Consider the following 22,474-nt stretch of genomic DNA (forward strand, 5'->3'; position numbering starts at 1 on the left):
GGGTCAGGACACCTGTCCCTCAGAGTAGAGCCGCTGCTCCTCACCATCGAGCTGACGTGGAGCCAGCTGACGTGGCTTGAGCTGACGTGGCTTGGCATTGCATGCCTGCAAGTCTGAACTCACATACTGTACATTAGTATCTATGTGACTCAAATACGCTAATAAGTAACTAGTTCCCAAACTAGTTGGCCTTACTAACTTTGTTTTAACACCGCAATTCATGGGAGATGGCGACGTAACCGCGAAAACGCCACAGGTCGATGACGTCGCAAAACCCAGGGTGCCTGTAATGTGCAGTACACACAGCGTTCTACATAGACTGCACACCCACTCTGTTGTGTACTCTATACCAGAGGTGGGACCAAGTCATTGCTTTGCAAGTCATAAGTAAGTCTCAAGTCCTTGCACTCAAGTCCGAGTCAAGTCTCAAGTCAAGACAGGTAAAGTCCGAGTCGAGTCCAAGTCAAGACTAAAAAGTGTCAAGTCATGTCCCAAGTCCTTACGTTTCTGTTTTAAACAAAATAATAATATATTTACACAGATCACTTTGGGTTTTGGAGAAAGTATCAAGTCCAAGTCGAGTTGCAAGTCTCCTTACATTTTGTCAAGTCGAGTCTAAAGTCATCAAATTGATGACTCGAGTCTGACTCGAGTCCAAGTCATGTGACTCGAGTCCACACCCGTACTCTATACCTTCACACACAACATCTACACTGTCTAGTTTACACACAACAGGATCCATAGCGGCTCCTGTTCAGCCAGTACCAGATCCTCGTCTTCTTCTGCGTCTTGTGTGGCCGAAAACAGCTGCCGTTGCTTCTCGGCCAGCAGCTCGGCCGGCGTGGTCTCCGGAACGTCCTGCAGGGTGCTCTGCTTGTCGACGTACATACTTCGCTTCACATCACGGCTGATGTCTTCAATCACATCCACCGCATTTTCTGGCTGCTCATCCATCACCTTCATCAGCACATGGGTGAGGTGATCGTAGCTGGAGGTAGGAAAAGCAAAAACGAAATGTTCCGAAACGACTCCAAATCACATGTTAAGGACATTTTGTTGATGTTTTTGGAAATAGTAAAATCCCCTCTGAAACCACTGGTGCACAAATAGTTCAAATGTGGGAAAAGGGCCAACGACAGAGTACAAAGTAAGGAGAACGACATCAGACACTTTTTACAATAAGGACAACATTAGTATCAGATGTATTGGTGTCAATATGCTGTTTCCATCAACAGGCACCAGAGAGGAAAACCTGAAAATCTCTGTTATTTTCATCTGACAGAACTTGTCCTGGATGTACTCACAGGTTCAGGTTGCTTTTCGTGCTGTTCTTCAGCAGAAAAGCTTTGAGCGCAGCAGCGGACTGCAACAGCTCCGCCTCTTTGTTTTCTTCCATTGTTTACTTCTGTTTCTTCTACACTTGTCTCAGTAATGGAAGCTTAATGTAACTGTAATGGAGAAGCTCAGCTGGATGACCCTCTCCTCTTTGATGTCCAACAGGAGACGTCATGTATACATGTCCCCTCCTCCGACTCCTTTCCCTTCTCTCTCTTTGCATTTCTAGGCTGTTCCAATCAGCAAAGTGATGCATAAAAGGCAGCTCAAAGTGTACGTTTAATACCACCGATGCTTCCTTTCATGTTGTTCAAACCTGTAGAAATTCTGCCATTCTGTCACTTTTTGCTTGATTATAGAGCTGCAGAGCACCATGGACCAGCATTTCCTCCTGTGGAGACGTTCAAAAAGGTTAAAAGCTTTAGCTTGAAAGCTAAAATTATCAAGTCGATTATAAAGGTTGCTGTGGTAACTGTGTTTTCTTTGTGTTGGGATCCATTTGGAGTCCATTTATCATCGTTAGAAGAGAAGTCACATAAAATCAACTGAGTGCAGTTCCCCTCTGCGCTCCGTCACTCTTATGTAAACAGAGGAGCAGCCCTGAATTTCCAGAATTACCATTCTGACCAATACACTGTTTTTTTTCTGTCCATTAAATATGAATCTTCCCAATACTTCATAACACATCTGCGCAAAGTGGCCACAGTAGGTACTACCGTGGGGCATCCTGCATATGGACCACCTCCCTTTAGGGCAGTCTGCAACCTTGGGTTTGGGACAAACTATTATTTCACTTTCATGAATATAAATGAAAATAAAATGCAGCATATAAAAATCTATGAGTTTATGCATGATCTTGATTAACAGCTGCAAATACCTGATTGCACGAGTGATAGCTACTAAAATGTCTCTGGGGTCAAGTGAACCCTGATAGGCAGAAAACGCCATCACAGAGATAAATCATTTGGTATGGATATGGCAGCAGTCTGATTATAATGTAATTACCAAAATAAAGACAAATAAAGACGTCATGACAGGCAGCAGCAGAGGATTAAATGTGTAAATCGATATGTTCCCCTACTTTGAAATAACAAGTTAGTCCCGCAAAATTCACACCATAATACATTTTTTCATACATTTCTGTAGAGCTCCTGTTATAAATCATAATAGAAGCATGTAAAATAAACAAGATATTAAAGTAAGGAAATATTCTGTACCTGTATTGATTGCTGCATTAACAGAAAGCCATTTTCTCGGGAGTCAATTGAGCCTGCCTGGGCTGTATTGAGCTTTCACCAGACCTCGATTGATACCACCAAGGAGGGAGGATCCAGAAGCAGACAACTGAGAGAACGAAGGTATGTAAAAAAAATAATATTTTTCACAGATAAATGTTCAAAACATCTCTGGGAGAGTTCAGGATACAGTGCGCTGACTTCACGTTGTGGTGAATCTTCAGCTGGTGCGATGTGCTCTAGTCACAAGTGGCAGTGATGGCAAAATCCCTGGTGAAAAAACTCCAAAAAGTACAAAACTTAAGGCAGGGGGCAAGAATAAAAAAAAAACTAAGGCAAAAGACAATGAAAAGGAATTTCTTTAAAGCATGCGAAGATCCAGCAAGTTAGCCAAACGACAGGGAAGTTACCAATAGCAGGGCAAGATGATTTGGCACTGAATCCATGTAAGGCTGGAGCTTAAATACTTTGTAGATATAACAAACAGACAACAGCAGCAAAAAACAACCCAGGACAGAGAAAAACACAAACACCACAAAAGGTATCACAAAGTTAATAATGTTGGAATTCTAACAAATAACAACTAACTGACAGATGCTGAGGGCACAGCTGTTGACGGTGTTGAAGCCTGAGTGAATGTACAACGTTGCTTTTTATGACCTTCGCTTTTCCTCTCAAATACTACCATGGATGTTGTTTTTAAAGCAAACACAGTAATGATCGTTTCTTGAAGCAACATTCACCACGATATGAGAAAGGTTGAGATGTGTCCCAAGTTATCCAGGATATGCTTTTTTAGTGTCCTATTGTCATGAACATAAGAACCTTCCTCTAAACTAGAGAATAGTTAGGAGTGAGACTAATCCCTCCGGTATGGAGCCAGCAACAGGAACACAGGGAGGCTATTCTTTATGACGAAGTTTATCTCCTGTAAGTGTTGGTTTGTCCTGTCTCTTGTACCACTGTGGAGGAACCAGAATAACAAGACAGGCAGAAAGATACATTAGTAAACAGTGTTCTCCTGATGTATCTACAAAAAGTCATTTTTTTCACTGACTTTTGAGAACCTGAGAGTATGTGTTTTCTTATCTGTACGAACCACTGTATGAGTTGCTGGAACCAACATTCTGCATACAATCCCTTGATTATCAAAATATATTAATGCAATGAGCTGCGATGTCGTCTGCAACAACTTAAAAACGATTTCTAGTTTTCTTTGTGTGCATGATATTTAACAATATTGCTTATATTTTAGCTTGTCAGAAGGGATGAAAAGTGCAGAACATTTGCGTTTACTTTTCTTGAACATATTGTCTATACTGAAGAAAGAATAAAGACACTAAACTAAAGGTCGAGTGCCGATGACACCTCACCGTGCGGGGGCGCTGTATAGGCTGGATACAGCTATCACCTGTATCCAGCCTAATATGTATCTATAGCCTACTGGTGTTAATGCTAATGTGTTAATAGTTTACTCTTCCTTTGCTGAAGATTAATTCTCAGTCTGTCTGCTATAATAAATCATGTAACATTTTATTACCTTCTTTTGTGTCTTGGCAAACAAATCATAGACAGTTGAATAAGCAACACTGTCACATCTATATTCGTTTAGTGCCAATATGTATTCCCATTATATTTAAGTGCTATTTTTATCCCAAGACTAAATGAAAATGCTGGCAGAAAACAGAACCATCTTCCCAAAACCAAAGAAAAGAATGTCTGTCTGTCTGTCTGTCTATCTATCTATCTATCTATATATATATGTATATATATATGTACTGTATATATATATATATAGTCATTTTTAAAATTATGTAAGCGACCTGTCTTTCCTTTCAAGCAATAAATCTGCTGTGCGTCATTTTGTGTGTGTTAAGGTGTAGGCCGGTCAGAAAATGAGCACAGTTCCAGTCACCAATCCCGTGTTCTGTGGCTCCCTTTAGTGGTTTTTAAGGTATGGTACGCTGGTTAATCTTGTGTTTGCTCACTTTGCTGCGGATAACCCACGCCCATGCCCTCCACGATGGCACCAATCTGAAAACAAGACATGTGCATCCCTCTTGTGTTAGCCCAGCGTCCAGGTTCTGGTCCTGATGCTAGTGAGAGTAAAAGTCTAACAATTGAAGACAGGTCTTTTTTTGGAGTTGTGGGGAACTTGGTAAGCCTGTAAACAGCAAGTAAAAGCAACTTTGGAATGATTTGTGTCTTGTGACTCTGATACTAGTTTTAACTGGTTTAACTGGTTTGGCCCTAAACTTCCTTCCATTGGGTATTCCATGTGTGTCACCCAACATAAATACATGTTACATGATACATGATGTTTTTTATCATCATTACGTTGCTAAATGGATTGTCACTCTTAAGATGACTCTTCTCTAGTTTTACTAAACCTCTTTAACACAAACAGACACACACATATGTGCCATAGAATTGAATTTCGTCATGTTGATTCATAAAGCATCTGTGACGCAAAAAGGTTGTTGACCCTGTTGTACTGTGTTACAATGTAATGAACTACTGTAAGTAATTAGAAAAGAAGCGGGTGAAAAGAAATAGGTAGATAGAAAAGTCCCAAGTAATGGTTGAAAAAAATAGGTAGATAGAAAAGTCCCAAGTATAAAATGTACAGATGAACAATAAAAAATATATGTATATATAAGCACTATTGAAAGTAGTGCCAGAAAATACAATGGTATGTATTGTTGTATGTTGTGAACAGTTTGGGTACATTGGACAATAAGGGCGCAGTGGATAGTGAATGGGGTCTCAAATTCATTTTGGTAGATTAAATGTCAAGTAGGCCAGACCAGTAAAATTATAACATAATTACTAGGGATGTCCAATAATACTCACACTCACTGCCACTCGTTTTTTGTTGACCATATCGTAGTTTTTAAATCCGAACAACACGATCTTTGGTAACATCTTAAAATATTGTAATTCCCCGGACCAGTCAGATGCCACAATGCTCTGAAGAACTTTAACTGAAACAAAATAGCAGTAACTCTTACTTTTATTCAGCTCAACCCAGCTTCTCCAAAAAACGCCTTTTCCTCCTTTCTCACTCTCCGCACTCTCCGCACTCTCTAGTCATCACACAGCAGAGTTATAACCAGAGGTGGGGCCAAGTCATTGCTTTGCAAGTCACAAGCAAGTCTCAAGTCTTTGCACTCAAGTCCGAATCAAGTCTCAAGTCAAAATAGGCAAAGTCCAAGTCGAATCCAAGTCAAGACTGAAAAGTGTCAAGTAAAGTCCCAAGTCCTGCCGTTTCTGTTTCGAGTCCTTTCGAGTCCTTCCACTCACTGCCACTCGTTTTTTGTTGACCCTAAGTCACAAGCAAGTCTCAAGTCTTTGCACTCAAGTCCGAGTCAAGTCTCAAGTCAAGACGGGCAAAGTCCGAGTCGAGTCCAAGTCAAGTCTGACAAGTGTCAAGTCAAGTCCCAAGTCCTTACGTTTCTGTTTCGAGTCCTTTTAAACAAAATAATAATATATGTACACAGATACACTTAGGGTTTTGGATAAAGTATCAAGTCTTGTCGAGTCAAAGGGCTCGAGTCCAAGTGAATTCACGAGTCATTGATGTTAAAGTCCAAGTCGAGTTCCAAGTCTCTTTACATTTTGTCAAGTCGAGTCTAAAGTCATCAAACTGATGACTCGAGTCTGACTCGAGTCCAAGTCATGAGACTCGAGTCCACACCTCTGGTCATAACACCAGCTCTTAGGTCACTGCACTGGTTACCAGTTAAAACAAGAATTGTCTTTAAAGTCCTTCTCTTGGTCTATAAAGCTTTACATGGACTTGCTCCCCAATATTTAGTTAACATGCTGACAAACTGCACCCCATCAAAACCTCTCAGATCAGCCAGCAGCTCTCGTCTTGTCATCCCCCGCTGCAATACTAGGCAAGGGGAGGCAGCATTCTGCATCTTTTTCCCCCACGCCTATGGAACAACCTGCCTGACACCATAAAACTGTCAACATCAGTGGCCATGTTTAAAAACAGGTTAAAAACCTTTCTTTTTACTATTGCGTTTAACCTTCTATTCATATATATAAATATTGTTTTTTTGTTGTTTTGTTTCTACTTGTTTTAATTACCCACGCCGAATGCACTGGGTTAACATGTTGGCCCGGGGGTTGTCTTGGGTGAGGATCCCCTCTTCCTTCCTTTTTTTTTTTTACCCTACTAAGGGTTTTTCTTGGAAGTTGTTCCTCAGCCGATGTGAGGATCCATAAGGGCAGGGGAAGCTTATCACTGTTACCACTTCTTTCTTTCTTTTTGTTTCTTGCTCTCTTGATATTTTAATGGCTTAAACCACACTGAGTTTGCCTTGTGTATGAAATGTGCTCTATAAATAAAATAAAATGGAATTGAATTGAATAGTCCTCATACACACTCTCACCACACCTCCTCACTCCCTCTCCCAAACCTGTTACTGTTCAATGCTAAACAAGCCTCCAGTCACTAGATGGCAGCATTGCAGCTCATTTTATTAATCTATTTTGTCAATCAAGTTCATCTATGCATTAACATTTATGCAACGTTATCTATAAATAACTACAAGTCTATGTTTTTCCCCTTCATGCAAAAAAGTACAGGTATATTAGAAATATTCATATTTAATAAAATATCATTTGACAAAACATCACAAACTTGTGTTTGTGCATTTTTTTTTTTTTTTTGCTTTCAAAATTCTACGAGAGGGCCAGATAGAACACCCAAGCAGGCCGGTTTGGCTTACGGGCCATATGTTTGACTCCCTGCTTTATACACTTTAGCAGGATGTTTTAGGCAAGCTTAATTCTTTGCTTTTTCAAATTCTTTCACTTTTGACAATACCGAAAAACAATTAGTTTTCTGCGTTTTATTTGTGAAGCTTCAGGTGAAAGCTCACGTACAGCAACAATTCGGTTTAGTTTACAGAGCATGTTGTGTAATAGAACAGGTCGCATTCTTTTAGCACCACCCATGTAGAAACTTGACAGAATGAGCAGACCACACCTCATTTTTCTATGCCTTTTGATCTAAGTCAATAAACATGTGCTTTATGTGTTGGCAAGTGTGAATGCTCATACAAACCTGCTTGACCTGATGTAGGAATTCCACAGGAACCCTTCCTATGTCAGCCCTGTCACACCTACCTTATGAACCTATCCTACACACAGGTCTACAACCAATGCAGCCTTTTAGAAACATTGATTATTAAACCGGGCAGACAGAAAACTAGATGTGTTTAAAATCTGTTTAAACATGTTGGAAAAGTTTGAATCAACATTTTTCATAGTTAAGAAATGGCACTTTAGGGCTAGTTGAGGGTTGTTTAGAGAATTACAGACTGGAAGAGATGGGACAAGCTGCCACTTGCTGTTCCTCCCTAACTTCTCTCTCTATAATGGGACATCAGAAGATACATGGCTTCCATGGCTTTAAACTCAGGTTAGCGCAGCAGTTCTTAATTATTTTTTGTCACGATCCCCCTTGGAGACAGAAATGTTTTCACACCTCCACGTACCCCCCCAGACCCACACCACTAAAGTTGAAATATTACAGTGGTACACTTATGTCCATATGCGTGCCATATTTCATGGGAACCCCCCCACCCCCACGCCTCCCTGGCACCTCACCATGCCCCCCCACCCCCAAGGGAGTGGAAGGGGGTGGAGGGAGGAGGGGATGCAAAAAGGAACAAAAATGTAATACATTGCATTAGGATGATCTATTTGACCTCCTTGAACGGAGAGATTAAATGTTTTTGTACTAAAGTTGTTGCATTGCTAGTTAGTTTGAAGACTTAGTGTCTGCAGCGGGGTTTGTACACTAGATGACCTTGCTGGAGCAACATGTGACTTGGGGACAAGGTGGTATTGGACCCGGGACCTTCTGATGGCAGTGGGGGTGGTCCTGCCACTGAACCACTCTAGCCCATCTGCAGCACAGAGCGCATGGGTAATAGAAGGTAGTGCGAAAGCAAAGGTTCCTAAACTGGGGGCCACGCCCGCTGGGGGGGGCACAGTGCCATTGCAGGAGTGGGGGGTGGGGATGGAATGAATGAACAAGATACAGTAATACCTTGAGATACGAGCATCCCGACATACGAGTATTCTGAGTACGAGCCAGCCTTCGAGCAAATCTTTGCTTTGAGATACAAATAAAGATCTGAGATACAAGCACGCTTACAGACGCCGACGCTAGGTGGCCAAGCACTCTGAGCAGCCCTCCCTGCCTCACTCGTTTACTTCACGTGTTCATCGACCGTGCGCACCTCCCGTGACTCATCTCCCGTGACTCTTCCGTATTGTGTTTTTGCGTTTTTCTCTCTATTTTGTGTATTATTCTTCATAATAGTGATGAGTCCTAAGAAAGTGAGTGGTAAGGATTGTAGTGAGAAGAAATGCATGATGACCATGGAAATAAAGCATGAAATTGTCAATAAATATTAGCATGGTGCGGAATACAGGAATACAAATTGAAAAAAGCAAAAAAAATAAAAAATAGAAAAGTTTAAAAAATACGAAAGCCAAGATAAGTTAAGTTAATTCTAAGTTTATGTTACGTAAGCCAAGATAAGTTAAGTTCATTCTAAGTTTATGTCTTTCCTCCCTCCCTCCTCCTCCGCACATGCTTTCCTCCGTCCCTCCTCCTCCGCACATGAGCCACTACTGTATCGTCTATCTCGAAGTTAAGAACTCAAAACCACATTTTACTTTATACCACAGGAATCCTTATGTACCATATTTTTTGTGTGTATGTCTCTATAGCAATTAAAACGTTAAAACGTACGTTTTTTCCATTGTTATTAGCACGTTAATAAGGATTTGAGATATGAGCACCTTAAGTTACAAGCTTGGTCCTGGAACGGATTATGCTTGTATCTCAAGGTATTACTGTACTGGTAAAAATCATACTGGTTGAAGGCAGAGTAAAATGAACATGTGATAATATTGGAAAAGAGGCTGTTATTTTTAATTCTCGCTCTCATTTTTTTGCTGTCACCCATTCGATCAGCTCAGAGCAGCAGTAGCAGCCCCGTGCAGTGCGCCCTCCCCGGCCCCCACACAAAATCTCACTTCTGCCAAGGGACCAAAGTTGGCAATGCTAGCATAAAATGCAGGTTTAGGTGCGTAAAAACAGTTCCATTTAAAAAATGTGAAATGAAAAAGTCTGAAAACAAATTATGTTTGTGGGGTTTTTTTTTTTTTGGTTTTTTTTTGGTTGAAGGTGTGGACATTTTTTTATCAACCAAAGGGTCGCCCAACAGAGGTTTGGGACACACTGTGTACTAAGGAATGTAAAGTGACCCGCCTTGCAGAAAAGGGGCATGGGTAATAGAAAAAGTCACATCACATTCCTTTAGCACCTCCCATGCATACCTGAAACCGGAAAGAATGATCATACCACACCTCGTGGTTGTATGTTTTTTGTGATTGAAGCCCAAGTGCATGGTGTGTGTGTGTGTTTCCTTATTTTAAAAAAACTTGCTGGGGCAGTTTCAGGTATTTGACAGAGAAAGGCGGACACTGTCTGTCAGCTGTGACACACCCACCTCACGAATGCACTGCACACAAACAAACTACACCGCTAACCGCTACACTACAGAGGCACAGGATCTGCCGTGGTGACCCCTGATGGAAACAGCAGGAGAAGTGTATAATGAGCAGCAGTATGGTGTTATACGTCTCATCTAATAGCTTATATTTCTATCAATGTACAGTATATAATCATTTTTGACATTCAAAGAGCTCTTAATGACACTGCAACAATTGTTTATCCAATTGATGCAGAAAACCTATATGGGTGTTTTTATTCAGAAACAATGTACGTTCCACCGCGTTGGGGCACACAAACAACAACAACACCTGCTCTTGAGAAAGTTATTATAAACTGCATCTTCACATTCTCCTTTTATCTCCAACAAAGTGGTCCCTCTCTATATTCCCTTTTTTATCTCCCTCGGTACATCACAGATTTTTTTTAAATCCAATCTCGCGAGAGTTTCGTTATATCACAGTATTTTAAGGTCATTTTTTAAAAAAGCTTTTCCAATATTCTCATTATTTCCGTATTTAACTTTAAAAAAATATAAGCAGTAAAAATATAACAAAAAAAAAATTTGGGAGATGCATAGGTGGAGTTTGCGGGGGGCAGGAGGGGCACTGCCTCTCCATTGGTTGAAAAATGTCACAACATTAAGTCATTATATGGCCAATACAAATATTTATTTAAAAAAAATCTATTAATATTTTAAATATTTCAATAAAAAAATGATTGTATGAAATGAATATAAATTTTTTTGTATTTTATTTTGTAAAAAATTGTTTTTGTAGTCATATGACATTGTGACGTTGACAGTTTCCCTCTCATTTTAGCATTCAATCATTCGTTCATTAATAGGGTAGCTATCAGTGAATAGGTCCTACCAAAAATGGATATTCAGCGATTTTTAAAAACATTCTTCTTCAACTACAGCAGTTAAACAAGAGTGTCCTTCATGTGATCTGGACCAGGAAACACCCGGGACTAGCTCTGGAATAGCAAGCCCAGCTAACTCCACATCACACCTAGCACCGGGGCCGCCATCGGGCTAATTAGCCAGGTTGTCCACAGCAGAGCGACCACCAAATGATCTTGGCGAAAAGAGTTGCTGTCCCAAGCACCCTGCTCTTTCGGAATTTCCTACAAAAATAATTGGAAAGACAAAACGATCATTTACTTTGCAGTGTTTACTTCTAGGTAAGACACGTCATTTAACATGTTTAGGCCTATACTGTATTTACAACCATGCTGTAACAACTGTTGTTGAACATCTAACTGTGATAACAGAGTTGAACTTTATGTTTGCCTGCCAGTGTGCTTCAGTTGTGTGCCATCATGTGTGACGCACTGTATAGTTTGTCTTTATGGGAGACTTGGTACTGTTGTCTGTATATGTGTAATAGCCTGTGTCACAGAATAGTTATAATGCACAGCGGCATGGCCAGGAAAGCAATCATTTCATTGTACAGGGCAATGTATTTCTTTACTTGATTCAAAACCAAACAATTGTGCCAAAGTATGTCATACCGTTACGTCGACTTTTTACAGAGAAAGCAGTAACCACAGTTATAGAAGAAACAAGATAATAAGTTATTTTTATCCCTCAAGCGGGTGAAGGTTATTGCTAATTTCAGGCCGATCTTAAAAATTACTCTTCTCATTAAAATCCTCGAAGATAGTTCACAGCCAACTAATTATATTCCTTTAGCTACTGAGGTTATGTGTTCTCCTTGTGCTCTTGGATTTAACTGCGCCTTTTGATACTGTGGGCTAGAAATCTTGATCTCTCATTTGGAGTTCCTTTTAATTTAGGCAAGGGCCAAAATAAATCCAATCTTTGCAGCACTTTGAGACAGTAATTCATGCATTTGTTACCACCCGACTGGATTACTTAATGCATTGGCACATGTAAACACAGCCATATTTTTCCCATTCTAGTCTCACTTAACATACATTTTAGATTCATTTTCTAATTATTAGTTTTGCCCAACCTTACCTCTATAAGCTTCTATACCCGTATAAATCCACCCTTACTCTCAGGTCAGCCGATCAGCTGCTCCTGTGCTAAAAACAAAGCTGAACCTCAGCGGGGCACTGCCTGCTTTTGGATTCTATTTAAAACCCACCTCTTCTCCTTTGCCTTTGTTCCTTTTTCCCTAGAACATTGTTTCCCAAAGACTGGATTGCGACCCTCAGGTGGGTCGCAAGAGTTTGGTTTTTGTTTTCGAGTTGTCTCGCATCATGTTTCCCAGGAGTTTACGAATAATGTCTATTGACTTGGGGTCATGAAGGTTTGCGACTTTTGAAATATAGGTCCCCAGAAAAAAAGTTTGGGAAACATTGTCCTAGAAGATGTTTTGATTTTATTTCCATGCTTACAAATAATCTAGTGGTATTACAGTAAAACTACAACTAGAACCCAAATTCTGCACTCATGTCCCCTGTTTCATCTAATTCAAGAAGATTCTCAATGAGTAATTCAGCAGTCACTATGAATGATTGGTGTGACAAGATAAGAAAGAGAGCTGTGATAGGACAACCTGAAAATAAAACTTGAACTACAAGTCCCATGGCTGATCTTGTGCTATTGGAGGAGTTTGCCTGCTGTGCAGGGAACATGTTTTCCAAGAGTGTGCTGATCTATTCACCTTCTTAGCAGGTACTACTTTCCCAAAAACAAACATTTGCATTTATGCCATGATTTACAACCCATGTTGGGAGGCGCCCCAAAATGCACCAAAGCCATTGCAGTGTACATCCAGTCTGGGAACCCTGGGAATTTTAGCCACTGAAAGATTTCAGTGAGAGACTCGCACACATATGCAACATTTCGCAGCCAATACTAAGCATGTTTCACGCTGTCAGTGTTGGATGGAATCATTTCTCTGGCCCCAACTTAAATCCAGTTCCGATACAGAGATCGCTAATCAGAAATGAATCAATAAAACATGGTCACACACAATTCAGTTTACATGAACAGGGAAAAGATTTCATTTAATTAATGCACAAATAATCTGTGATGAAACTATGTCTCTGTTAAACATTGTTGTCCCGTGGCCTGGAGAAACACACAACTCACCTCCAAGCAGGAGCTGTTGGGAATGGCTACCTAATTGGTTACAGCATTTTTAAATAATTTTCGGTTTTTCAGCTTTGTATGGTATATTATAACATTTGTAGGTGATCTAGGATATCCACTAAAGCCATGACTGATAAGCCCTGTATTCAACCCGAAGGACCTCAAGAACAGTCGCGTAATAGGCTTGCTAGGTGGATGATATCTCTGCCTGACCAGTGCGGGGTAGTATAAGCTCTCGTTCCTCCAACTCCCTCAGCTCCTCCACCCCCATGACTGACTTGAGTTTCTGAGCCATATAATTGTCACGTTTATCGTAATTCAAATGGACAAATCAACTTGTCTAAATAGAAGTTTATGAAACATGTATGACTGGCCAATGGTACAACTGGTGCTGTTGGGAACTGGAGGCCTCTATTCATCCCACGATTGGGAAATTTACAGTGTGAATCTTTGCAAGTGCCTGAGGCCACAGAAGACGCCATTAGGTACGTGGTTGCATCTCACAGGCTGCTACATGGGAGGCACCATAAGGGAGGATGTTTTTTTTTTTTGCTCTGGGAATTATTAAAAAAAAATAAAAAATTATCAATCTTTTTTCAAATGAAACAATTTAATTTAAGTTATTACTCTACATAAGATGGCAAATACAAATGTGCGACATTATTTTATTTTATCGTGGATTGTAAGTACTAACTAAATATTTTATTTTATGTTATCGTGGATTGTAAGTACTAACTAAATGTTTGAACTTCCTGTGACCCTGTGTTCATGCAAGATCAAATAATTGATGGAACAAAAAAATGTTTATTCATAAATTCATATTCAGATAAGCAATGACCAAAACAAACAAAGAAATAAAATCAAGTAACTACTTGGATCATTTGGAATAAATCTCTCAATCCTATCTAGACAGTCTAGCCCTTAAGATTCAAAAGGTAAGTGTTACGTTGTAATGTTTTTACCTGTTACAGAAACAGCAACTCAACAAGGTTGATGATGACAATATGTTTATTAAACAAAGACACAGGCGCCTGTGAAATAGCAAAACATAGAGCGAGCTGCTGATGTGGGCCAGCAGCAAAAGGGAAGAGTTTGGGACGTATTACTAATGTATTTTTCATTTAATTGCATCTAAGCCTTTTAGGATCTAAACAAAGTTGGTCGGTTGCTTTATAAAGCTTTTTCTGAAAAAATAAAAACAACATACAGCTACTATTTTATAAGTCCACTCCGGGGCAAGAATGAAGTCTTAAGCCTTATACAGAGGGTTAACTGCTTCATATCAGCAGTGAACACTAACCTTGCAACTACAATAAAACTATCAGGTAGATACACCTAAGGGTTACCAAGGACACACCTCCCTATGGAATGTAGATTAGAGACCGGAGAGAATGACACAATGTTTATCTTTGGTTCATACTGCATACATTGTGTCACACCGCCATAAACAACTATGTAAGTTGTTTATGGTGGTGATGGAGTTGTGAGACTCAAATCAAGATTCATATGAATCAAGGATCAGTCAAATCATGCAGATAGGATAGGTAGAGAAAAAGTCACCTAGTCTAACACCATCTATGGTCTAAACCAGAGATTCCCAGATTGGTTGAAAATTAATATCGGATAATAATATTAGGGTTTTTTTAATTCACTCACTCTCGTTTTCTCCGTTGCCTGTTTGATCAGCTTGGAACAGCAGGTTTTTCTTTTTTTTGTTTTGTTTTTTGCCATAAAACATCTTCAGATCATCTATCATCATCATCAGATGACATTTTTTCTGTTGGTCTTTAAGTGCATTAGAGTGTATGATTTCCTTAAAAGGCCTGAATCATATCTGTGCTCCAGAATGTTGTTCAGTGCTCCAGAATGTTGTTCTACCAGTTTTAAAAAGCTGCTAGACATTCCAGCAATAGTTTAGTACCTTGATTGTTGGACTCCACCCGACTAAGCTAACCTACAGTACAGATTACTACGAGAGATACAACCTCATACTGTCTCAGCAGCTGTGCATTATTGAAATCACTAAAACAAATGACTAATATATATATATATATATATATATATATATATATATATATATATATACACATATATATGTGTATGTATAAATATATATGTTTTTTGTTTTTATTTTAGCTTAGTTTATATTCAAGCCTGGCAATATTGATCAGTTTCCACAACAGTTGCAACCACTTGGCTCCAAGAAAAGAATATGCAACTCCTGAATTTATATCTTTTATGACACAGTTGCTGATTTTTTTCCCCCCTGACATTTAGGTCTCACATTTAGTGGTAACTGTATCAATGCCACAGTATCAATTTACATGCTTCCCAGGATAACAAATAGTATTAAGATAATAATAAAAAACACACACAAATGGTAAATCACAACGTCTTTGTGGCAGTGTGAATCTTGTCTTCTGAAGCTGACAGGTACCAGCAGGCCAAGAGAAACGAAGCCAAGGGCACTTGCAATGGGTGTGGCAAAAGTTGGAGGCCATGGAGCTCTTCGGAGAACGTTTTGCCAGCTTAGAAAATGATAATGGAGGGGTGCAGGTGGTCTTTAGTATGTAGAGAATTGCTTGCTTGCTGCTACTAATCCTAATCTTGGTCAAGACAGATGCATGGTGAGTTTTCAGCTTACCAACAACAGATAAGACACATCTCAGTGCTTCAGACTTGGTCAAGGCACCCCTTTCACCAGTTCTGTTCGTGATCTTTATGGATGGAATTTCTAGGCACGTGTTTGTGGTCAACCTACAGCTTGCTCTATGTCATATGTGTCAAACTCAATGCCCAGAGGCAAATGCAGTCCGCCATGTTGTTTTTTTTGTGGCCCGTGGGAGCTTCAAAAGTTATTTAGTAAAGTCCATGCAGCAGAGTTTCTGAACCTAAATAATTCAAAGTTTTTATAATCAATCGAATAATAATCAACATGTATTAGTCTGTTATGGAGTAGTTACATCTATACCAGTGGTCCCTAATCGTTTTTGTTCCTACTGGTCAGCAAGGTACTAAGCATTAAAAGGATCATTAAATGTTCAAAACAAAACATCTTCTAGACTCTATTCTGTTTGTATCAGAGTCTGAATGACCTATTGTTTTAAAATGAGATCTTTTGCCAGATTTTCTTTAAAATTCCATGAGGAGGGTGGAATGTTGGTGTCTGGTCGCAACCAAGATTCCGAACCCAGTGGAGGAGATCATTTTTGGGTTTGTATCAGGGTTTGGGTGAGGGCAAATTAAACAGGAGCTGGAAAGATGGATTGTTGTTGGTTTGCCAAGATAAGTTATCTCTGCACGGTGTCCAGGCCCAGCTAGACATCCAAATGCATCTTAAAGTTAGGGTTAAGTAAGAGAAGACAGCTGAGATGATACAGGCATTTGTCTACTCCAGGGGTCTCAAACTCAATTTACCAGGGGGGCCGCTGGAGGCGGAGTCTGGGTGAGGGTGGGCCGCATAAGGGATTCCACAATAAAGTTAAAAAAAAAAGTCCTCAAATGTTAACAGTTAACAGTTATAATGATTTCTTCTGAACATGAAGTGTTTTGAACATGAATGGAACATTGAGTGAAAATCATGAACGGTTCTTCTGAACATGGCTCCTCTTGCCTACTCCTTGCTGCCAGAGACTTAACAGCACTTCATTTCACAAATCTGAACCACATTTGGCTGTTGAGACCCTCAGTATGGCTTGAAGATGATCATCAGTAAGTCTGGACCTGTACTCGGACTTATTGAAGTTCAGCTCAGGGAAGTTGGGGGGCAATTCTCTCAAAAATCGCCCATGCTTGTCTGCTTTTCCACTCATCTCCCTGAACTTGGCTTTGAGGTCAGAGTTGCATTGCAGGTCAATGAGCTCCATTTGAAGCACATCAAAGGTAAAGAGGTCCGCAAAAATTTGAAAAGTGGCTCTGTGCGTCTTGAAGTCTTCAAATCTGTGATCTAATTCCTTCTGTAGCTTCAAAATCATCATCTCTGCGTCTCCCACTTTTCTTGAAACTGTCTGTGCTCGTCACCAACCTTTCTCTTCACTGCAGGCTTTGATGAAGACATGACTGGGGTATGACAAAATCTCATTGATTCCGCTTAGTAGCGCTCTTGTTTCACGTTTCAAACAAGTGTTTAGCCGGTCGGGGACACGGTCACACGCTTCTATCTGTAACAGCAGCGTACACGATAAACAGCCCGGTAACAGTCGCTGTTATTTTTGCGCTTGATGATATGACATTTGTGGTAGAAAGTACGATAGATGGCAAGCGCAAAGGCGACTGCTGTCTGGCTGTTCATTACACGCTGTGCTGTTGTTGCAAGCGTGAAGTGCACGAAGCTGGTGTAGCTTAGCTTAGCCCCGACAAGGGACGGCGCGCGGGAGCTTGCTGATTGGCTCTTCGAAGGTCCACTTTCTCCACGGGCCACACTAATATTATACTTTCATATTAAGGTGCGAAATATTGCCACAAAATATTGTACTGTGGGCCGCGAGTCTGAGACCCCTGGTCTACTCTCTAGGGTTGAATGGAGAGGCTTTCGGTGGGGCAGTGTGGACAGTTTGACGGTCCATCACAAGGCCACGTGTAGGGCCAAAAAATGTATGTTTAAGTTAGAATGTTGGAGTTTCCAGAGAAAAGGGAAGCAGGAAAAGGAAAGTGAACTACGTGTCATTGTGACACAACACACCACTGCACACAACAAAATGTCACCTCTGCATTAAACCCATCCCCAAAATGAGCAGGGGGCAGCTTAACGGTGCCATGATCAGAGGACCTCAGTGGTAACTGTGCAGCTGGTGCCCTCAAACCTGAAACCTTCCGGAACAAAGTTTGCTTCTTTAACCACCTCCCCAAAAAATTGTGTGTCCATAATCTTAAAATTAATCCTATTTTAAGTTTACTTAAGTTGTTAATAAATTCTTTCTATTATTTTATATTTGGATAAACTACTCTGTGTTACTTGTTTTTCACATAATTGGGCAAAAAGCTACAGAACTTCAGTTCTGCCCAGAACTGAAAAAGCCTCTTTGGATAAGAAAAAAAAAATCCTACTTTGTACAGTTGCTTTCGATGTCACTATTATTTTTTAACTCTTAAGTTAACTAAACCTTAACTTTAACCTTTTCATTATGTCTCCTGCACTTTGTGTCTTTCTCTCTCACACACCAAAGCTCACGAACACACACAACCACTTTACCATAATCAAGTCTGACCCGTTCTGCAAGCGTATCCCTGGTCTCCACCACACCCTAACAACACACAAACCTGCGCGCAAATACAGACACACAGCCACGCCCGCTCATAGCTGATTTGCAGGTACACAAGAAACTAAAAGTGAAGACTGTAGATGATTAGCACAGTTCCCCAGCGACAGCCGTGGACTGTGACGAGGTTAGAGGGACGGGCTTTCACAGAGGACACAGTATCTGCGACAGAAGTCACACACAGTAAAAGTTCGCCGTCTTTCTTGGAAACATCTGGAAGGTTACCGTCGCAATGTTCAAGAAGAAGAGCAAGTCCACCGCCATTACGCAGGCAAAGGCACCGTAAGTAGTGCATTTAAAATTAAGTCATGGCGTTATTATTAATCATAATTTTGAATTGCGCTTTGTATCTAAATGTCATACACGCATCTGGTAATTTAACGACTTAAATGTGTCACCCCACGCAAATGTCATGAAGTCAGGTTGTTATTTTGTATCTTTCATACTTTTAGACGCCGTTTGCTGAATTCACCAGAGCATACACATTATTTATATCTGTATCATATAATATGTCCCGTAAAAGAGTTGTGATTGAACTCGTAGTTTAAAGTTTTTTTCCTGATTGTGCTGAATGTGCTCCATGAAAACCAATCACAGACAGTAACACACTGCTGGCAAATACTTCAGGTACTTCTATGGTATCATCTGGACAGGCCAGGTAGGATTCTAGATGCTTGGAGTTCCTGAGGTGTTTCCCTGTTTGGAAATTTGTCATCATATAAAGAAGAATGGAAGGTGTGACTTGAATGCACCTTGGGTTATTCTTTCAGATGGCCCTTAATAAATGGCCCTTAATAAATGACTCTTAGAATACAACACCAGAGAAGAACAGGTGTAAATCCGGACTGTCTGGTTGTGGTGTGTTACAGCATACAAGTCATATGCTTAAGTAATGCAAGCAGTATCATAAAATTCTACTGCTTACCAGTAATACATGTTCACCTCACTATATTTTAATTAACTCACGCCTAATACCTTCACCAGATACGAAATTTTAACTGACACATTATATAACATTAATAAGATGGAGTACAATTGCATGGATGGGTATTTAAGACATTCACTACCTTATCCTTGGAGTCTCTTCATATATAATATGCTCTTTTAATAAAACGTTTCAGTAGATGTCAACCACTATATGTGTTTTATGCTGTATGTTTACTGAAATAAATATTTTATACCTGGAATACAGCCAACTGGCTACATTTCAATTGTAGTATAAAAATAACTAACATGTAAGGTAATAATTGATTTACTCAGAGTAAACTAAAGCACATGAAATCACAGTCCCTTAAATATTAGATAAAGTGTTATTTACTTGACTATACATCCTGTTCATTTTATTGAACATTATTCATTAAAATTCATTAAAATTGAACTTCTATTGATCACAGACCGGGGAAATTGTTGTGTTCATAGCGGATTGGCTGCAACTGGCTGCCCCTTGGAGGCACTCGTATGATGATCCACTCATCATACGAGTGGATCATCCCCCCCCCCCCCCCCCCCCCCGGGGGGGGGGGAAAGGGGGGGGGGGGACGGCGGGGGGGTGTGGGGGGAAGAAAGGAAAATGGAGCTCGGTAACTCGATGTTTCCTCTTATCACAAGGAACACTCTTGCAAAAGTTACTTGGAACTTGGAAAACTTGTATTTCGGGTATCGCCAAGCCCCACTGTATGTGGGTTCTCTGGGGCTCAAACCCGGGACCTTCTGCTCCAAGAAGGTTTTCTGGGGCTCAAACCCGGGACCTTCTGCGTATAAGTTTAAAAAGTGTAAGCAGGCGTGATAACTGCTACACTATGGAGCTACAAAAGAGTGTCGGTAGGGATCGGTGTGCAAAATGTCGTCCATAACATTGAAACATACTCACACAAATTACTAAACAAGATAATGATAACAATTGCACACAAACCTTGCTTCAATGGAATGCCAGTAGCCCCTTTTCAGGTCAACACAATACACATCACCTAGACCACAAAACACTATGCGACCTGACAACTTTAAACATTTCTCTAAAATAAAAGATTTCTCTTAATGGCTGAAAACACCAACAATGTTTCCTGGTTAACTTCACCTTTTATGTGCACTGACTCTTTTTTCTTTTCAAATGTATTATTTGGTGACCTGTGGGCAGGTCACCAAATGCATAAGTATATACGTATATACATGCATAAGTATGTAGACAATACATCTGATTTTTTTTTTTTTTTTGTGCTGCCAGTTTTTGGTTTTTGGATATGCTGTGTTTAACAATGAAATCCATGCAAGTCATGAGGCCTCAGGTTATATATATATATATATATATATATCCGAGTACGGACAAATAAATATGCTCCTACGGCAGATATTTGTGTGTATTGGTGGATGTTTTTATCACAACTTCCTGTTTCAGTTGTGTTGTTTGGGTGTTTGGGTATTTAGTTGTTTTGGCATTATTTTTTTCAGGTGCTCATGTAAGATACATCCAAACTGGTGACAGCTGTTAACTTTCTTAAATAATCAACCCATGAATGCAATCATTGGTGTGTGATAACATTCTTTGCCAATTTTGATTTCCCTCAATTGAAGCCAGTGTTAATTTTGTTGATAAGGACTATGAGGAAAACTATTCATCAACAAACCTTTTTTTCGAACGAAAACTAAAATAAGACTAAATAAAAGGTCAGGTATAATAACAGAAACTGTGACGAAATGTGGTAAACACCTTGGTAAACAAATCAAGAGGAGACAAAAACACATTGAAAGTTTCAAGACTGGCCTTACGGGCTCACATGCTTCAAAAACACTTACTGAAACTTGTTTTAATTATTAACAGAGGAATATTTAATTCAGTTTGCAATGACTGAATTACAAACTATTTGAGTTTTGTTTTTATTTTCAAAATTTTTTAACATGATTTTGACTTGTATTGTGTTAAACGTTTTCGTTGACTTAAGAAGTATCACAAACCAATATCTCTAAAAACTCTAAAACCACCGTACACGATGGAATTTCTCCTCTGTGATTGCGTGGGGAGCAGTTTGTGGGGATTCACCGCAGTGGGACCTGGTGGGTGGTGGTACTAGATGGCATAGGTCTGGGGATTAGCTGAATATGTATTTACCGTCAGTCCTCCACTACCATGTCAAAGACATTGAAAGTGCATTTTACAAAAAATAGATGACAGAAAAAGGACAAATGCAAAGTTTGCAAGCAACAGTTTGCATGTCACAAACCGTCCTGACTGCAAACATGGCATATCACCTACAAACAGTAAGCAAACCTGTCTGTTTCAGGTTGTTTTAAGTCCATAAACATCAGAATTAGCATGTTTTGTTTGTTGATTTAATCTTTTGTTCTTAGTGTTTCCAGTTAACAAATGATGGTGTCTGTGAGTAATTATAACATGAGGAAAACAATTATCATGAGCTATGATATACCGTTCAGCCAAGGAGTGATAATCAATTATTGTTGTCTTTTGGTTGTGTGTGGTGGTGGTGACTGTATCCAGGAAGCAAGTTTCTAGTAGTATTTATTGGTCCAGATTATATTATAATCACAATATTTCAGTTCACTGATGGATTTCTATACACTGCCTGATACATAGAAAATATCTATCTTGTGTTTCTTATACACAGTTTTTACATTTTTGTTTGTATTACACATTTTTATTTTTGTGCTGCAGAGCTCCCTCCACCGATCTGAGTATCCTAATTGAGAAGCTACAGAAGAATGCCGATAAAGTGGAGAAAAACATCTATGATGTTGAGCAAAACCTAAACAAGGTAGGACTTTATCAAGTCATCTATCTCCTTTTCTCCTTTTGTCTCTCCTACTGGTATATGAACTATCTACATTTACCGCGTGAAGATCCTCTATCTACATGAATTTCCTGAAATCCCACATTTCAGAAAATGTAAATCTTTTTAAGGCAGATTCTTTCACCACCTTAGCTGGGTTTTTTTTTTCCACTTTAAAGTTCCTTACTGCACCCAATAGCTTGTGTCAATTCTTGTCCGACCACTCTGCAACACTCTTTTCGTTTGAACATGTT

General features: G+C 39.8%; 2 protein-coding genes across 2 annotated transcripts in view; one reads left to right on the plus strand and one right to left on the minus strand.

Moving 5' to 3' along the window:
- Window positions 1-2,142, minus strand: part of LOC103392569 (radial spoke head protein 6 homolog A-like) — a 4,587-nt gene extending 2,445 nt beyond the window's left edge. The window contains exons 1-2 of the mRNA XM_025064507.1: window positions 1,305-2,142; window positions 727-988 (exon numbers count right to left, since the gene is read on the minus strand). Of these exons, the coding sequence (XP_024920275.1) occupies window positions 727-988; window positions 1,305-1,396 (354 nt within the window). The 5' untranslated portion in view covers window positions 1,397-2,142. The remainder of the gene's footprint in view (window positions 1-726; window positions 989-1,304) is intronic.
- A 16,314-nt stretch (window positions 2,143-18,456) lies between these two features.
- The window catches only part of ppl (periplakin), a 20,641-nt gene continuing 16,623 nt past the window's right edge, over window positions 18,457-22,474 (plus strand). Inside the window, exons 1-2 of the mRNA XM_008329186.3 lie at window positions 18,457-18,723; window positions 22,106-22,205. Coding sequence (XP_008327408.1) covers window positions 18,674-18,723; window positions 22,106-22,205 — 150 coding nt within the window. The 5' untranslated portion in view covers window positions 18,457-18,673. The remainder of the gene's footprint in view (window positions 18,724-22,105; window positions 22,206-22,474) is intronic.

Source organism: Cynoglossus semilaevis, chromosome 17, assembly GCF_000523025.1.
Source record: "Cynoglossus semilaevis isolate Cse_v1.0 chromosome 17, Cse_v1.0, whole genome shotgun sequence".
Taxonomy (NCBI): Eukaryota; Metazoa; Chordata; class Actinopteri; order Pleuronectiformes; family Cynoglossidae; genus Cynoglossus; species Cynoglossus semilaevis.